Below are 19,257 nucleotides of genomic sequence, written 5' to 3'. Positions count from 1 at the left end.
AGCAAGTAAGATGTCATCTGTGTATCTTAAATTATTGATATTTCTTCCAACAATTTTCACTCCTTCCTCTGAGTCTAGTACAGTTTTTCATATGTTCTACATACAGATTAAACAAATAGGGACATTTGTCTGATACTTTTACCTATAGAAAACCATTCTGTCTCTGTCCTCACAGTGGCTTCCTGCCCACAATACAGGTTATGCATCAAAACTATCAAGTGCTGAGGCACACACATTTCTTTCAGAGAAACTCACAGCTTTTCATGATTCACACAATAAAAGATTTTACTGTAGTCTATAAAACATAAGACTAACCTGAAATTCTTTGGAGCACTCCAGTATCCAATGAATGTTCACAATTATACCTCAAGCACCTCTTCCTTTTCTGAATCCAGCTGGAACATCTGGCATTTCTTGTTTCATGTAAGCTAGAAGCCTTTGTTGTGTCACCTTGAGCATCACTTTATTTGTGCGGGAAATCAGAGCAATGGTCCTATAGTTACTGCTAGCTTTGGCCTCTCTTTTCTTAAAAATTGGAATGTATATTGACCATTTCCAGTTTGTAAGCCATTGTTGTTTTTCATATTTGTTGACATATTCTTGTTAGGATTTTGATAGATTCAGTCTTTGTGGCTAGAAATAGTTCTATCACTATCCTATCTACCCCTGGTGATTTACTTCCTCCCAATAATTTCACAGCAGTTTTCACTTCACTTTCTAGAATTACAGGTTCTTCCTTATAGCAATCTTCTTCAAAGGTTTCTGTCATCCTTTTGTCTCTTCTGTACAGACTTTCAGTATACTGTTTCCACCATCCCTTTATTTTCTCCTTGTCAGATAATGTGCTTCCTTTTTGGTCATTCAGCATCCCTAGTCTAGGTTTGAATTTCCCTTTTGTTTTTGAGTCTTCTGGTAGAGATCTTCCTTTTTTCCTTTTTTGTTGCTCTCTTATAGCTCCTTATATTAATATAATAGTTCTCTTTATCTCTACATGATAGTCATTTAAAACTTAAGTTCAGGATTTTAACCTCACTTTTGTCACCTTTTACTTTTACCTCTTGCCTGACCTTTTAACAATTTTTAGTGTTTCTTCCATCATCCATCTCAATTTTTCCTTCCTTTTTACAGCTTTTTGTCTTTTCTCATGCTTCCCTAATAATATTTCTAGTTTCAATCCACAGTTCTTCTGGCTTTCAGTCAATCAAGTTTAACGGTCTGTTTTTTCTGTGGACTTCAAATCCATCTGGAATGTTATTTACATTGCATTTTAGCACTACAATTCTTTTAGTGCTCCTCTTCAGCTTTATTCTAATGTTTAATATTAACAGTTTGTGATCAGTGCCACAATTTGCTCCTATTCTTGTTTGGCACAGAGAATACAGTTCCTCCATCTCCTTCTCCCAATTACGGTCTATTTGACTTCTGTACTGGCCTTCTGGTGATGTCCATGTATACAGTCATCTGTTCGGCTATTTGAAGCACGTGTCTGCAATGGACACATTGCTGGCTTCACAGAAATTCATGAGCTAATCTCCTGCTTCATTCCTGACCCCTAATTTCCTATTTTTGCATTCCAGTCACCTATAATTATCAGCATGTCTTGTTTGGGTGTGTGTGATCAATTTCTTCTCGGATACATGCATAAGAGCTTTCAACCTCATCTTCTTTAGCCTCTGGGAGCATAGACATGAAGCTGGTCGGTATTACTTGGTCAGACCTTGCATTGTAGCCCCTAACTACCTGCATTGCATCTTGCCTCACTAGTGAAGCTACTCCATTTCTTCTGAGTTTGTCGTTTCTAGAGTAGAGCACTTTGCAGTTGCTTGATGGTACATGGTCCATTCCAGGCCACTTTAGTTCATTACCACCAACCACTGCACCATTTAGATGTTCCACTTCTTGCTTTACAATTTCCACTTTCCCTTGGTTTCTGTTCTTTACATTCTATGTTGTAAATGTACATGTTGTGCAGCATCATACTTTCTTTTCACCTTTGTGTACATCAGCTGCTAGACGTCCCTCTGGCTTTATCTAGAATTGGTCATTAGCACCAATGCTATTCATACTTGTTCTCTGTTCTTCCCCAGTAACTGAGTGCTTTCCCACCTGGGAGTCTCATCTTTCAGCACTAGCTCGTATCTCATTTTGGACCATCTTATCATAGGGTTTTTGAGGCACAACAAAATGAAAAACATAACAAGATAATGCAGGAGTGTTTTTCCATTGCCTTCTGCTGCGCAGTATTTGGGTCCAAACCACGTGTTTGGGTCCATAGTATTGCAATAACCAAATGCCTGCAAAATGTCGGTGCCCCTGTGGATAGCAGAAATGGCTACACTAATATTAGACAAAAGAGAATGTAAGTCAAAAGCTGTTACAAGAGACAAAGAAGAGCATTATATGATAATAAAAGGGTCAATTCACTAAGGAGATATATTTGTGAACATATACACACCAAATATCAGAGCTCAAAAATGCATGATATAAACACTGACAAAATTGAAGAGAGAAATAGATAGCTCTATGATAATAGTAGGAAGCTTCAATACACAATTTTAATAATGGATACAAACACCCAACAGAGTATTAACAAGGAAGTAGATGAATTGAACTTAACAAACATATACAAAACATTCTACCCAACAACAGCAGAATACACAATTTTCTCAAGTGCACATGGAACATCCTCTAGGATAGGTCATATGTTAGGCAACAAAACAAATCTGAATAAATTTTAAAAGACTGAAATAATATATGGTATCTTTTCTGATAAGAATGGAACTAATCTAGGAATCAACAGAAGGAAAACTGAAAAATCCACAAATATGTAAAAACTAACAAACACTAAACAAGCAATGAGTCAAAAAAGAAATCACAAGAAAAATCTGAAAAGAAATCACAAGAAAATATCAATAATCTGAAGAGACCTGTAATCTGAAGGGACAAGAAAAAATTAAAAACAAGAAAAATTATGTGCTCGCTTCAGCAGCACACATACTAAAAACAACAAGAAAAATTAAAAGGAAAACACAACATACCAAAACTTATGGGATGAAGCAAAAGCAGTCCTGGGAAATTTACAGCTGTAAATGTTTACATTAAAAAAAAAAGAAATATCCCAGATCAACAACCTAAATTTGCACCTAAAATAAATTTTAAAAAAGATTAACTACACCCAAAGCTACCAGGATGGCTGAAATAATAAAGATTAGAACAGGGATGCAAAACAGAGAAAAGCAACAGAGAAAATCAATGAAATCAAATGTTGGTACTTCGAAAAATCAAAACAATTGACAAATCTTTAGCTAGGGTGACCAAGAAAAAAAAAAGAGTTGAATAATTAAGATAAAAAATTAAGGCGGGGACAGTACTACCAATTTCACAGATACAAAAACTGGTTATAGAGAGTACCATGAACTGTATATCAACAAATTGGATAGATCACCTGATGAAATGGATACATTACTAGATATATACTCCTACCACTAAAGAATCATGAAAATATCAATAATCTGAAGAGACCTGTAATTAGTAAAGGGATTTCATCAGTAATCAAGAACCTCTCAACAACAGCAACAAGCCCAGGGCCAGATGGATTCACTGGTGCATTCTACGAAACATTTAAAAGAAAACAACAATCCTCTCAAATTCTTCTAAAACACTGAAAAGAAGGGAATGCTTCCAAACTCAAATCTACAAAGTAAGCATTACCACGTTTCCCCGAAAATAAGACCTAGCCAGACAATCAGCTCTAATGCACCTTTTGGAGCAAAAATTAATATAAGACCCAGTCTTATAGTGAAATGAGACCGGGTCTTATCTAATATAATATAATATAAGACCAGGTCTTATATTAATTTTTTCTCCAAAAGACACAGCAGAGCTGATTGTCCTGCTAGGTCTTATTTTTGGGCAAACATGGTAATCTAATACCAAAGCCAGACAAAAACACCACAAGAAAACTACAGATCAATATCCTCAATGAATACTGATGCAAAAATCCTCAACAAATACTAGCAAACAAAATTCAACAGCACATTAAAAGGATTAGACACCATGACTCAATACAATTTATTCCTGCAATGCAAGGATTGTTCGTTATATAAAAATCAATCAATGTAATACATTAACATAATGAAAGAGAAAACCAGATGGTCTTCTCAACTGATGAAGAAAAAGCATTCAAAATATTTCAATACCCTTTCATGATAAAAACACTCAACAAAATAGGAATAAGAGGAAACTATCTCAACATAGTAAAGGCCATATATCAAAAGTCCACAATGATCATCGTACTCAATGGTTAAAGACACACCTTTTTCAGTAACATCAGGAATAAAATAAGGATGCTCACTTTTGCCAATTTTATTCAACACAGTAGTGCAAGTCTTAGCCAAAGCAATTAGGCAAGAAAAAGAAAAGGCATCCACATTGGAAAGGAAGGAGTAAAATTATCTCTGGTCACAGATAACATGACCTTATATAATCATCTCTAGTCACAGACAACATGATCTTATATGAAGAAAACCTCAAATATTCCACCCAAAAAAAACCTGTTAGAATAAATGAACTCTTGAAATAAATGAGGAATGTTGCTTCCATAAAATTAGTTGGTTCCATACAATAACAATGAACGATCTGAAATGGAAATTAAGAATACAATCTCACTTACAATAGCATCCAAAAAAAAAAAAAAAATACTTAGGAAAAACTTTAACCAAGGTGGTGAAATGTCTTGTACCCTGAAATATAAAACATTGCTGAAAGAAATTAAAGACAAACATTAAAAATAAATAAATAAATAAAACCATTCTATGGTCATGGATTGGAACACTTAATACTGTTAAGATGCCGATACTACCTAAGGCAACCTACAAATTCAATGTAATCCATATTAAAATCCCGATTTTTTTTTGCAGAAAAAGAAAAATTCACCTTAAATTCATACAGAATCCCAGTGGATCCCAAAATAGTCAAAACAACCTTGAAAAAAAGAAAAAGAAAGGTGGAAGTTTCACATTTCCTGATTTAAAAACTTAACTACAAAAGCACAGTAATCAAAACAGTGTGGTACTGGCACAGACACTTAGACAACTGGAATAGAATAGAGAGCCTAGAAATAAACACTCACATATCCAGTCAAATGATTTTCAAAAAGGCTGCCAAGATCATGCAATTTGGAAAGCACAGTCTTTTCAACAAAAGGTGTTGTTGGAAAACTGGGTATTCACATGCAACACATAGTTGGATCCATACCTTACACCATATTGAAAAATTAACTCAAAATGGATCAAAGATTTAAATGTCAGACCTTTAGACTATATAACTCATAGAAGAAAGCACAGGTGAAAAGGTCCATGGCACTGGATTTGGCAATGATTTCTTGGATATGACACTAAAAGCATAGGAAACAACAAAAGCAGTGATTTGGATTTTATTAAATTAAAAACTTGTCTGCATTATAAGACACTATCAACAGTAAAGAGACAACACATAGAATGGGGGAAATATCCGCAAGTCATATATCCAGACTATAGAAAGAACTCCTACAATAAAACAACAACAACAAAAATTAAAGCCTGTCCAAAGGTCTTGAATAGACATTTTTTTTTCCAAATAAGATCTACAGGTGGCCAATAAGCACAAGAAAAGATGTTCGACATCACTAATCATTAGGAAAATGCAAATTAAAATGATGAGCTACAAACCTCACACCCATCAGGATGGCTAAGATGGCTACTATCAATAAAAATAAAAACAGAATTACCATATGACCCAGCACTTCAACTTGTAGGTATACTCCCAAAATATCTGAAAGCATGGACTCAGGGAGATATGTGTACACTCACACATATAGCAGCATCATTCATAATAGTCAAAAGATGGAAGAGACCCACGTGTCCACTGATGGAGAAACAAAATATGGTATATACGTACAATGAAATATTATTCAGCCTTAAAAATGAAATTCTAATGTATGCTACAACACAGATGAACCTGTAAGACATTATGCTAAGTGAAATAAGTTAGACACAAAAGACAAATATTGTATGATACTACTTATATGAGGTACCTAGACTAGTCAAATTCATAGAGACAGAAAATAGAATGGTGGTTGCCAGGGGCTGAGGGAAAAGGAAATGGGTAGTTATTGCTTAATGGGTATAGTATTTCAATTTGCAAAATAAAAAGAGTACTAAAGATAGATGCTGGTGATGGTTGTACAATATACTTACTGCCATTGAACGGTACACTTAAAATAGTTAATTAAGATGATAAATTTTATGTTTTATGTATTTTACCACAATTTTTTTTCAATGGAGGGATGATAGTGAAGGAGAAATAAAGACTTTCTCAAACAAACAAAAACTGATGAAATGTGTTGCCAGTAGACCTCCCTTACAAGAAACATTAAAAGTTTTCAGACATAAGGAAAATGATAAAGGTCAGAAACTCAGATCTGCAAAAGCATTAGAGAAGGAATAAATTAATGTAAAATTAAGCCTTTTATTTTCCTTATTGTGAATGATCTAATGGAAAACTTCAAAATAATAATATCAACAGTACAGTGAGTACAGTTTATGGATAAGTGAAATGAATGATAGCAACATTATAAGGGGCAGAAGAGATGGAATGGAATACTCTGTGATAAAGTACCTCCACTGTACATGAAACAGTACAGTGTTATTTGAAAGTAGACTTAGATTAAATGAATACTGCAATTCTAAAGCAACCATTAAAAATTTTTAAATAAGTATAATTGATATGCTAAGAGAGGAAAAAAATCAGTAATACAAAATGCTCAAAACCAGAGAATGCAGAAAAAGAGGGGAAGAAGATTTTAAAAAGCAAAGAAAGACATGCAACAAATAGAAAAGAGTTACAGATTTGAATAGCTATAAATCCATTAAACCAACTACATCAATAATCACTTTAAGAGTTAATAGTCTGAATGTGCCAATTAAGAGACAGAGACTTGATAGAGTGGATTAAAAAAACACAGCTATAAGGTGTCTACAAGAAACCTATTTTAAATATAAACACACGAATTAAAAATAAAGGGATCTAACTGAAACTTATAGAGAATTTCATCCAACAGTGGCAGAAAACATATTCTTCTCGAGCTCACATGGTACCTTTACCAAGACAGACCACACTCTGCGCCATAAAACATACCTTAACAAATTTAAGGAAATAGAAGTAATACAAAGTTTGCTTTTAGATCACAACAGAATTAAACTAGATATCGGTTACAGAAAGAAAGCTGCAAAATCTCAAAATACCTTAAGATTAAATAAACACTAGTTTTAAATAACACATAGGTCAAAGAAGACATCTCAAAAATAATTTAAAATATTTTGAATCAAATAAAAACACAACTTATCAAAATTTGTGATATGTAGCAAAAGCAGGGCTTAGAGGGAAATTTATATCATTGAATGTGTATATTAGAAAAGACAATCTAAAATCCATAATCAAAGCCTCCACCTTAGAATTCTAGGAGAAAAAGAAAATTAAATCCTAAGCAAGCAGAATAAAAGAAATAATAAGAATTAGAGCAGAAATCACATCAATATATAAAATTAATAGAGAAAAATCAATTTTGAAACCCAAAGCTGGTTCTTTGAAAAGATCAATAAAACTGGTTAAGTTGCTAACCAGGTCAAGGAAGAAAGAAAAAAAGATACAATTTGCTAATATAAGAAATGAAAGGAAGGGCCATCACTATTGGTCCCATAGACACTACAAGAATAATAAAGGAATATATAAACATGCCCACAAATGTTGTAACTTAGATGAAATGTATAAATTCCTTGAAAGATACATTTTACCAAAACTCACACAAGAAAAAAACTACAGATAATCTAAATAGATCCATATCTATTAATGAAGTTGCATCAATAATTAACAATCTTTAAAAACTGAAAGCATAATGCCCAGATAGTTTCAATAATGTTCTACCAAACATTGAGGGGAAAAAAGCCTGATACTAATCCCTTACAACTTCTTGGAGAAAAGAGAAGCAAGGAACACTTCCTACCTCATGTATGAGATCAGCACTACCCTTATACCAAAACCAGACAAAGACATTACAAAAAAAGGAAAAAATAGACCAATCTTTCACATGAACACAGATGCCAAAATCCTCGACAAAACATCAGCAAATTGAATCTAGCAATATATAAAAATGATACAGCACGAGCAAGTGGGATTATTCCAGGTAAGAAAGGCTCGTTCAACATTGAAAAACTTACTTCATGCAATCCTTTACATCAATGACTGAAAAAGAAAAATCGTATGATCATATCAACAGATGCAGAAAAATCAATCTTAAAAAGGAAAAACACAACAAACCAGGAGTAGAGTTATGTATTGCAGGGAAATAAATCAGAATACTGGATGCCTCTGGAGATGAGGGCAAGGAAACTTTTGGGTGTGATGGATATGTTCACACCTTGATCATGATGACGATTTCCCAGGTGCATTCATATGCCAAGATTTATCAAATTGTAGACTTTATGTACATTTACTACATGTCAATTTTAAGTCAATAAAGCTATTTATGATGGTAGTGTCTAGATTGTGGGTATATAATCATGGGCTGTAAAATCTTATAAAATTGATGTTATGTTTGAACACTTCATAATAAAATGTTCCCTTTCAACTCTAAAGTTCTATGAAAGTATCTTGGAACATAAAGGTAAAAATAATGTTTTAAGAAATTAGAATTGGTAATTACCACTAGAATATAACAACCATTTGTGTGGTTCCCCAGTATATTCCCATCACAGAATGACTCCTTAAAATCAGGAACTGTATCTTCATCTTCCCACAGAGCCACTGGTATACTAGGGATATGCAGTAAGTCGCTACTGAACATAAGAGTCTCTTATAAAGAGAAAACTGAAAAATTAACGTTTAAAAAACAGAGTATGAAGTTAGTTAAAAAATAAAGCTGAGCTTCTAATGTTACATCAAGATGTCAGGCATTTTAAAAAAAATAGTGCAAATTTGTCCAAGTATTTTAATTTTGGAGAAAACAAGAGAAAGAGGGAGAAAGAGGAAAACCACACGGTAGTCCCCCCTTATCCCAGGTTTCACTTTCCTTGGTTTCAGTTACCTGTGGTTCCAGTTAGCAGCATTCAACCACAGTTGGAAAATATTAATTGGAAAATTTCAGAAGTCATTCATAGGATTTAAATTGTGCATCATTCTGTAACATTATGAAATCTCATGCTGTCCTGCTCTGTCAACATCCCTTTGTCCAGCGTATCCCCGCTACTCTGTATATGCTGTCCACCCATTAGCCCCTTAACCATCTTGGGATTTCAGGGGTTGTGTTTAAGTAACCCTTATTTTACTTAATAACAGCACCAAAGCACAAGAGTAGTGCTGCTGGCAGTTCAGAATGTCAAAGAAAAGCCATAAGTGCTTCCTTTAAATGAAGAGGTATGTGTGTATCTATAGGAAAAACCATATTGTGTGTGTGTGTATATGGTTCAGTACTATCCTCAGTTTCAGGCATCCACTGGGAGTCTTGGAATGTATGCCCCACAGATTAAGGGGAGACTACTGTAATATAAAGAGGCTATAAAGTACAGGTACTCCCTGTGTTACAAATTATAATTCTGTAACACAAGCCACACTTACTATTGTTCCTGCCAGTGAATTTCTAATACTTTTGCCCTAAAGTGCTCTTAAAATGCACCTAAAGCTGTGCATCACAATCCCACGTCATTTGTTTTTGTTTTGTTTTTTCTTTAATCTTTATTTTGATATCCTACTCCAGATAAATGAATTATAATCTGGGAAGTGGTTCAAAAATCTGTGTTTATAACAAGCACCTATGGCCTAGCTCTTGAAGGAAATGTGAGATGCTGAATTGCTTTGGAAAGTTGGGAGACGAATTTCGATGAGCCTATGAAGCACTACCACCTAAGTAGTTGATATATAGGAAAGATGGAGACTTGTAAATGGCAGTGTATAAAAAGTACACTTTACCAACATCAAAATTTCCATGAATTGACATAAAACTCAATTCCTCTTTCCTCTCACACAAAATAGATGCTTCCACACTTCAATTTACTTACTGTATAGGACCTGGTACAGTATCATTGTTCTGCTAAATTAAAATAGATTTTTGGAGACTCTTCATATATGACAACATTTCTAACGAAACATGGATTCTAATTTCCAAAGAAACATCTCAGAAACAAATTTTCAAAGCACTACCCATTCATTATTAGGTTTGAAACCATCCATGTAACTCCTGAAACTAATTAATACTATCAATATGCTAAAAGTGAAATTAGCTGATTATACAGAAGCCTAGCAAAAGCATACATTTAAAACTAATAGGTCCTTCTGATATTAGACTATAATATATTAAGTCTATAATCAACATTTTTCCTATGCAGCATCTAGTTTCTATTATTGACATTTTCAAAGAATGTTTTTTAAATCCTCTTAAATTTTCAAAAATTACTTTTTTAAATTCTCAAAGGATTTAAAAAAAAAATTTCCAACTATTAAAGTTTCATTTATCAAAATATAACCAACTTTTATACATTAAAACATGCTATTTTTTAAATGTGATAAACACCCAAGTTAGAGGGAATCATACAACTGTTTCAAGACTTACTCTAAAGCTACAGTTATCAAGACAAGTGTGATACTGGTGAAAAGATGGACACACAGATCACTGAAACAGATTACAATCCAAAAACAAACCCACACAATATAAAGTTTACCGATTTTTTTTTTTTACAAAAGTGCTAAGATAGTGAATGGAGAAAGCATATTCTCTTCAGTAAATAGTGCTAGAACAATTGGACATTTGCATCCACATGCAAACAAATGAACTTCAACCTTCAACCTATAAAACATCGTATACACATTAGATCAGAAATCTAAATCTAAAATATGCAATTATAAGACTTGTAGAAGAAAATGTAGGAGAAAGATCTTTGTGACTTCGGATTAAGCAAAGATTTCATAGCTACAACACCAAAAGCATGACTCAAAAAGAATTTTTGATAAACTGGACTTGATCAAAATTTAAAACTTTTGCTATGCAAAGACAAACTTGAAAAAGAGTGGGAGGAAATATTTTCAAATCACATATCTGACAAAGGACTTGTACCCATAATATTTAAAGAACTCTCAATACTGGACAATAAAACACTTTGGAAGAGTTTGGCAGTTCCTTAAAAGGTTAGTTACCATAAGACTAGGCAATTCCACTTCTAGGTATATACCCCAAAGAATTTCAAACATATGCCCACAAAAAACTTATACATGACTGTTCATAGCAGCATTACTAATAAAAGTCAAAAAGTAGGAATAATTAAAATGTCCATCAACAGATGAAAGAATAAACAAAATGTGATGTATCCACAGTGGAATATTATCCCATCATAAAAAGGAATGAATACTGATACATGCTACAACATGGATGAACCTTGAAAATATAATGCTAAGTGAAAGAAGCCAGAAACAAAAAGCCACGTATATTGTATGATTGTATTTAAATGAAATGTCCATAACTACAGAATCTATAGGGACAAAAAGTGGTTGTCAGAGGTGGGATGAAGGGTGATTGAGAGAATCTGGAGTAACTGCTAATAGGTACGAGGTTTATTTGGGGGGGGGGGTTGAAAATGTTCTGGAATTAGGTAGTGATGATAGTTGCACAATTTTGTGATTATACTAAAAGATACTGAATTGTACATTTTAAAGGGGTGAATGTAATGATATGAATTAAATCTCAATAGGAAAAAAAAACAATTTAAAATGTGCAAAAGATTTGAACAGACACTTCACCAATGAAAATAGACAAACAGTAAACAACAAGAAGCTCAACATCCTTAATCACTAAGAAATACAAATTAAAACCACAATGCTCTATAACTATATACAGTAGTACCTCGGTTTTCGAACGTCTCCATTGATGAACATTTCGGTTTACGAACGCTGTAAACCCCGAAGTAAATGCTTGTTTTCAAACATGCCTCAGAAGTCTAACACTGGCATCCACTGAGTGCAAGATCCTGAGGCCTAGTTGTTGGCTGTTTTCCAACGTTTCAGAACTCAAAAGGTCTTCCAGAACAGATCACGTTCGAAAACCGAGGTACCACTGTACCTATCAGAAGGGCTTATAAAATGTTTTTTCAGTGACAAGTCTAGTGCTAGTCAGGGTGCAGAGCAATTAAGCACTCACACAAGGCTAATGCTAATAAGACCGCAAAATGGAACAACCACTTTGGAAAGCAGTTCCATCGTTTTCACATAAATATTCACTTACCATATGACCTTGATATCTCACTCTTAGGTATTTACCCAAGAGAAAAAAATTTATGTTCATACAAAACCAGAACATAAATATTTATAGAAGCTCTTCATAATCATCTGAAACTGAAATGTCCTTCAACAGATGAACAGATCTTCTATAGTACATCCATATAATGAAATACTACTAAAAAAATATAAGAATGCAACACATGGGTGACTCTTAAATACATTTTATATAAGAAGTTAAGTGAAAGGAGTGAATTAAATAAATAGCCAAACCCCAAAAGCTATATACCATGTAATTCCATTTATATGGCACTCTAGGAAAAGCAAAACTGTAGGGATGGAAACAGATCAGTGGTTCCCAGGAGGAGGGGTGAAGGTTAGGTGGGCTAGATTGCAAAAGTGCAACAGAGGGAATTCGGAGGGCTTGGAACTTTTCTGGATCATGACTGTGATGATGGATACCACGCCTCTTTGCATTCATCGAGACAGAAGTGTACATCACAAGAGTGAATTTTACTGTATGTAAATATTAAATAAATCCTTAGATAAACCACACTACACACAAATCTCCACCTTGTAAATAGAAGCAACTTTCCACTATACAGTTTCCCCCAAAATAAGACCAAGACAGACAATCAGCTCTAGTGCATCTTTTGGAGCAAAAATTAATATAAGACCAGTCTTATTTTACTATAAGATCGGGCATAATATAAATATAATATAACATAATATAATACTGGGTCTTATATTAATCCTTGCTCCAAAAGATGCAGTAGAGCTGATTGTCTAGTTAGGTCTCATTTTCCAGGAAACAGGGTAGATCAAAGCACTCCACAAAATGTTCTCAACACTTCCTTCTGAAGTAGGTGCAGACAAGTTTCATTAGTCCTACATTGCAAAAGAGAAGCAGCACAGATAAAACAACATGCAAGTTTCTGCTACTAATCAGAAATTCTGAGCTAGCACTTTTGTTCCTAGTTCTTGTAGTTCTGTTCCCTATCATGGTACTAGGTACCAAGAGTAGCAACAAGAAGACTTCTTTATCAAACTAGATTACCTATTTACACTATCTCATAAAGGAGAAAAATCAAGATAAACAAGTATTTTAGAAAAAGCCTGAAAGTGTGTGCATATTCAAGAATAGTAAAATTATTTTAAAAAGCAAACAATATGCTAATCACACAAAAAATTAACCCTAACTTCGGATTTCATAAATAAAAGGAATCTAATTTCTAATGGGTGTTTAAATTTTTAAAAAAGGGTATAGCACAAAACAGATGGGAGCACTAAACATGAGGCTCCCAATAAGGTAGAGCACCAGAGAGAACCGATATAAAGCTTCACTATCTAAGCAACGTTAATTGCACGTTCATCCCTGTCTTTTGCGGGTCTGAGATGTTACACGGCTGCACTTAGTTTCTTAAAAAATTCAGTAATTCACTCTGACCCACAAAACCCCGAGGCCTTACAAACGTAACACATTCCTGGGTCAGGTTGTGAATTGAAAACACACAACCAACCGTCGGAGTTATGCACAGGAGTTTCGCTTTTTGTTATCAGCGGAATCCAGGCGAGCAACCCGGGGTCCAGGTAGTGTGAGCCGAGAAAACACCATGGTTTAGCCAAGACCGAGGCTGGGAAAAAAGAGGGCGTCTTCGGTCCGAGCGTCTTGCCTTCACGTGCTAGGCAACGTGCGACACTCCGTGGGCTCCCGGCGGCCTTCGTCATAACCCAAGAGGGGGAAATGACAGGGATGAGACCAAGCCCAGGTGCGTCTCATTGCCTTTTTTCGCCCAGCACAGCTGAAGCTGGACCGCAAGGGGCAAATAAAGGACGCCTTAGCGGAATTTGAACTCCAGACCCTTTGGAGTCTACTGCGGGTCCCCTCAGCCGATCGGCTTGGGAAAAGGGGGCCTTTTCACCCAGCACCCACGACCCCATCCTCTCCTGCCAAAAAATAAAGAACTCGCGGGGAGAGGCCCCAGAACTGCATGCCTGCTTTATGTAATTTGACCCAGAGGAGGGAGGCGACAGGTGGCGACAACGGGCAAGCGAAGGGCCCGAGGCACCAAGGCAGGGCCCTCCTCCAGCAAAGAGGGCCCGAGAGGGAGGCGAGATTGAGGGGCGGCGACGGTCTCGTTACCTCCCCAGATGCCCAGAGAGAGCTGGGACGTGTCCAGGTTCACCACATAGTCCCCCAAGAACCGGTTCAACACATCCACAACCACCGACTCGAACACCATTTTCTTCAGCCGCAGTGGATACGGAGGGTGACCCCAGCGCGCCTTCTTCTTGCGCCTGCCCTCCCGCGCCCCTCCCTCGAGGCCGCCCGGTTCACCCGCGGTTGGGGAGCTCCGACTATAACGCAACCCGTACGGGACGCGCAGCCCCGCCTCCAGCCCGGCGAGGGGCGGAGGCAGCCCCTCGCGCAACGCGTGCGCAGCTCGGGCTGGAGGGCGGGCCCGGAGCGCAGCGCAGACCTGGGCGTGCCGGCCCGAAAGGGAGCTAGGGCGGCTGCGCAGCAGCTTCTCTGACGCGCTCCCCTTCGGGGCTGAGCTCCGCTCTTTTTTCTCGTGGGACTGGTGTCCTCCCCCATCGCCTGGCAACCAGGCCAGTGTCGGGAGTTGCCAGATTTTTTCCGACCCCGCCCCACCTGGAGACTGGTGTAAAGGTCAGTGCCTAGGGCGGGTCGGGGCGTGACGGTTACGCCCCGCAAGGGAAGGCCCTCCCCTTATCGTAGACACGAACCCCCTCCCCATTCGACCCTCAAATACGTGGATCGACGAGTCCCACGTTTGAGTGAGGTGTAGGTGGGTTCCAGCGCCTTCGCTCTTAGGCTGGATTCGTCACTAGGGGTGTCCCAGGAAGCACATTTCCCCGCCCCTATTATTAACAGGTTCGGAGGCAGGTTCCCTGGCGTTGCTGGCTTCCTGGGTTCGCCAGCCTGAAAGTCTGAACGCCTGTTAATTCCCTCCCCGCTTCTCTGAGCGCGTGGCAGGGACGCACGGTGGGTCACTTAAGTTTCTCTGCTGCATGTCGTGGCGGGGGGCGGGAGTGAAGAATAAACTCAGGGTTGGAATTCCACGCCCCCTTCCCCGCATCTGAAATGGCACTCTACTTTTGGTCAAAAAAACAACACACACACACAAACGCGGAGCTCTCTTTCATCCCATAAAGAATTCCTTCGGATTCAGAGTTAGACTAGTCAGCCAGTCAGGAAAACTGCTGAGCGCCTTCCAAGAAATACTGTGGGACCTAGACTCAACCCTTGAGCCTTCACAGAATGACTGACAAAATAAACAAATAAAAATTAGAGCCCTTTGAGCCCCGCTCCCACCCAAAGTTTGGTCTTAAGCAGAAATAGGGCCAAAGACCTGAGGTCAGAGACGCATTGGATGTGAAGTTTGAAGAACTATGATTAATCACCATCACCCTCTTAAGGATTTAAGATGTAGGGGTGTACTTTGAACTTTTTCTCTTTGCACAGAAAATAAGTAATGTCGGATGACTGTAAATTGCTGTATAGTTTTAGTATTTTTTTTTTTGCATAGGCACCCCAATTCTTTAAGGTTTGCCTTTGCAAATAGAATTGCCTAGCAAAACAATGTAAAATCTTATTTTACATGAGTTTATATAAATTATATTCATATAACTTCATATTTGAAGGACTTTTATTAGGTCACCAATTCAACTTCTTGGTCATAAAGATAATAAAGCTAAGATGTTAGGGATTTGTTCAAGGTCACACAACTAATGTTCAGAAACAGAGCCAGAACCTGGAACTTCTGACTGACTGCATTCCACCACCCCACCTTCTTCTGTTTGTATTTGGGTAAAGACATTGAAAATCTGTCTCCGAATACCTGTACAGAGAAACTAATACAGGCTAAAATGTCCAGAGCAGAGAAAAACCTTATATAATGAAGTATTTTGCTACTGTACTATTACTAAATGATTCCATTATTTTCTATAAAGTACAAGAACCAGCACTCATTCCAAAAACACATCTTTGAGTTATCTTGCAAACACTTCATATTAGTTTTCTACAATCCCAGGAAATCGGAGGAGAGGAGAATGTGCTTATAGATGTATAAGCACTTAATGACTAAAAAGATCAATGAAAAAAAATGCTGTTGAAAATGTTATAAATATATAAGAAGATGCATATTGTAACTGAATGGTTATCTAGTGTTAGGTGCTATATCTTGAATACATGTTTCCTAATTACTAAAATATACAGTTTTGCATTCAGTCCTGTGTTGCCTAATCCATCTGAGGAAGTTTGTAAGCAAAAACATATTGCAGTATCATGTAAAAGATAAGTACACTCATTAAATTATTAAACCAAATATCTATTGGACCTTGAAAAATCAGGACTACTACAAAAATGTTCAAGTTTCAAATGTGGAAATATGTTGGTATAAGGCGTTTTTGCTCCTGATCATAATTAAAATGTACTTCATTGTTTGATAAAATAGAAAAAAGAAAGAAAAAAAAGCGTGTGCATGACCCCAAACATCATCAACCTTTACAATACATCTCTAACTTTGCAAGTAGGACTTGCTGTTTACATGCCACAGCTTTTCATTTTGAAGTTTGGGAGTACTGGTAGAAAACTTGGATATTTTTTTCCTCCTAATCTTAATTCTTATGTCCACAAGTAAATGTCATTGTTTTCCTGCTTGTCCTTATCATTTCCCATGCAACGTCTGCATTGTGGTAGCAGGCTAGCTGGTCAGATAACAAAGCAATTAAAGCAAACCACATTCCCAAAAAGAGTCTTGGAGGACCAGGTCTAGAAGGTGGGAATTTTACAGGACAACTTTTACTGACCTAGCTTCACAAAGTCCTGTGCTCCTACCTCAGTTAATGGTTTCAAAATTATTTTTAAAATGTTACTTGGATTTATGTGTTTTAATCCTTTAAAAGAGAGAGAGAAATTTGGTAAGACACAAGCAAAAGATGAGACACTTAACCTCATTCCAGTTGTGAAGGTGAAAATGTAAAATGACACAATCTTTCTAAAAGGCTGTTTGTGAACATCTACAAACAGATATAGATAAATATATATATATATATATATATATATATATATATTATGTGTATTATATTTATATATTCTACATGTGTATCATATATACTATATGTGTGTATATATGTATGTATACACACATACACACACTGTATATAAGGCTTTTGACGTAGCAATCCCACTTCTAAATATGTGCTTTAAGAAAAGTATAAAACTTTAAATTCTATCCCCACAGGAACATCCATTAAAGCATTGTTTATAAATTCAAAAAATTGGAAATATGTATTAATAAAGAAGTTGGTTAACACATACATACAATGGGTTACTATGCAGGCTTTAAAAATAATAATGAAGATCTGTACTAATATAGGAGGAAGTCAATAATATACACTTGTGAGAAACAAGATACAGAATAGTATTATACTAATTATATAACTTGTGGACATGTTTTAAGTGTGGAGAGAATATATATACAAAAAGAAATCTAGATCTATGCTCACCGTATGTTAATAATTCTCTCTAGATGATAACTTTTGGTAATGCGTATTTTCTCTGTTCTGTCAAGTTTTTTGTTTTTATACAGTGAACATGTATCTATTTCCCCAAATAAGCAATTTAAGCAAGATTACTATGAACCAAGTAAAATAAAACATCTCATTCATACTGATTGAAATGCTTTGAGTCTGAAGCAATCAGCTTTGGAGATTTTAAACCATGAAAATTCAGTTTCATTATATTCAACTATATGCTGTACACGTGGAGCATTAAAAAAGACAATGTAAACTTGATTTATTCCTCTAAACTGGTGAAGAGGGATATAACAGAAATGCTATTATATTGTACATTATTTTATCACTCTCTGGGAAACTATATGTGAAAATGGACAAATTGCTCACCCTGGAATTAAAGCTAACTGAAGTTTGTTGGCAAGTTCCCAAATTTAGTGGAGAACTGATATAGAGATGCATGTGAACTTTTAAAAGTTTTCCAAAAGACATGAGTAGAATTTCCTGAAGAGTATACACATGGTATGTAAGCACACAAAAATATATTCAATATTATCACCCATTGAGGAAATGAAACTTAAAACCGCAAATGAGATATCCCGACATCAAAATGGCTGAAAAAAGAAAAAGTGACAACACCAAATGCTGGTGAAGATGCAGAGAAACTGGATCATTCATGCATTAGTGGTGGGTATGTGAAATAGTACAGCCACTATGAAAAACAGTTTCTTAAAAAAACAAACAAAAAATCCTAAACATGCATCTACCATATGAACCAGCAATTATATTTCTAGACATAATTCCAGAAAAATGAAAATCTGTATTCACACAAAACTTATACATGAATGTTCATAGCAGTTTTACTCATAATAGATAAAAACTGGAAACAATCCAAATGTTTTTCAACAGATGATTGAATGGTGACGCAAACTCTACATAGTATATCCAGACCATGGAATACTACTCGGCAATAAAAAGGAATGAACTATCAATACATACAACAAGTTGGATGGATCTCAGGGCATTGTGCTGAAGGAAAACTGTGTGATTCTATCTATAAAACATTCTTAAAATAAATTTATAGAAATAGAAAACAAATTAGCAGTTGCCAAAGGTTAGGTGTGGGAGGAGGGATGAGTGTGGCTACAAATGGATAGCAGGAAGGAGTCTTGTGTTTACCGAACACTTCTGTACTTTGATGATGGTATTGGTTATATAAAATTGCATAAAATTATATACACATAAACAAATGAGTGTATATAAAACTGGTGAAATCTGAATAAGCTCCATAGATGATACCCATGTCTTTATTCCCTGGTTTTGATATTGCACCTTATTTATGCAACATGTTACCATTGGGGGAAACTGGGTTAAAGGTATATGGGACCTCCCTACAAATTATTTTTTTGCCATTTTCTATGA

General features: G+C 36.0%; 1 protein-coding gene across 3 annotated transcripts in view; it reads right to left on the bottom strand.

Moving 5' to 3' along the window:
- Positions 1-14,693, bottom strand: part of VPS13A (vacuolar protein sorting 13 homolog A) — a 194,256-nt gene extending 179,563 nt beyond the window's left edge. For all 3 annotated transcript variants that reach the window (XM_019736649.2, XM_019736650.2, XM_019736651.2), the window contains exon 1: positions 14,441-14,693. In XM_019736649.2, coding sequence (XP_019592208.2) covers positions 14,441-14,540 — 100 coding nt within the window. In that variant the 5' untranslated portion in view covers positions 14,541-14,693. The remainder of the gene's footprint in view (positions 1-14,440) is intronic.
- Positions 14,694-19,257: the final 4,564 nt, after the last annotated feature.

This window comes from Rhinolophus sinicus, linkage group LG04 (assembly GCF_036562045.2).
Source record: "Rhinolophus sinicus isolate RSC01 linkage group LG04, ASM3656204v1, whole genome shotgun sequence".
In the NCBI taxonomy this organism is placed as follows: Eukaryota; Metazoa; Chordata; class Mammalia; order Chiroptera; family Rhinolophidae; genus Rhinolophus; species Rhinolophus sinicus.
Note: the sequence above shows the minus strand (reverse complement) of the source record. Positions and strands in the feature narration are given on the sequence as shown.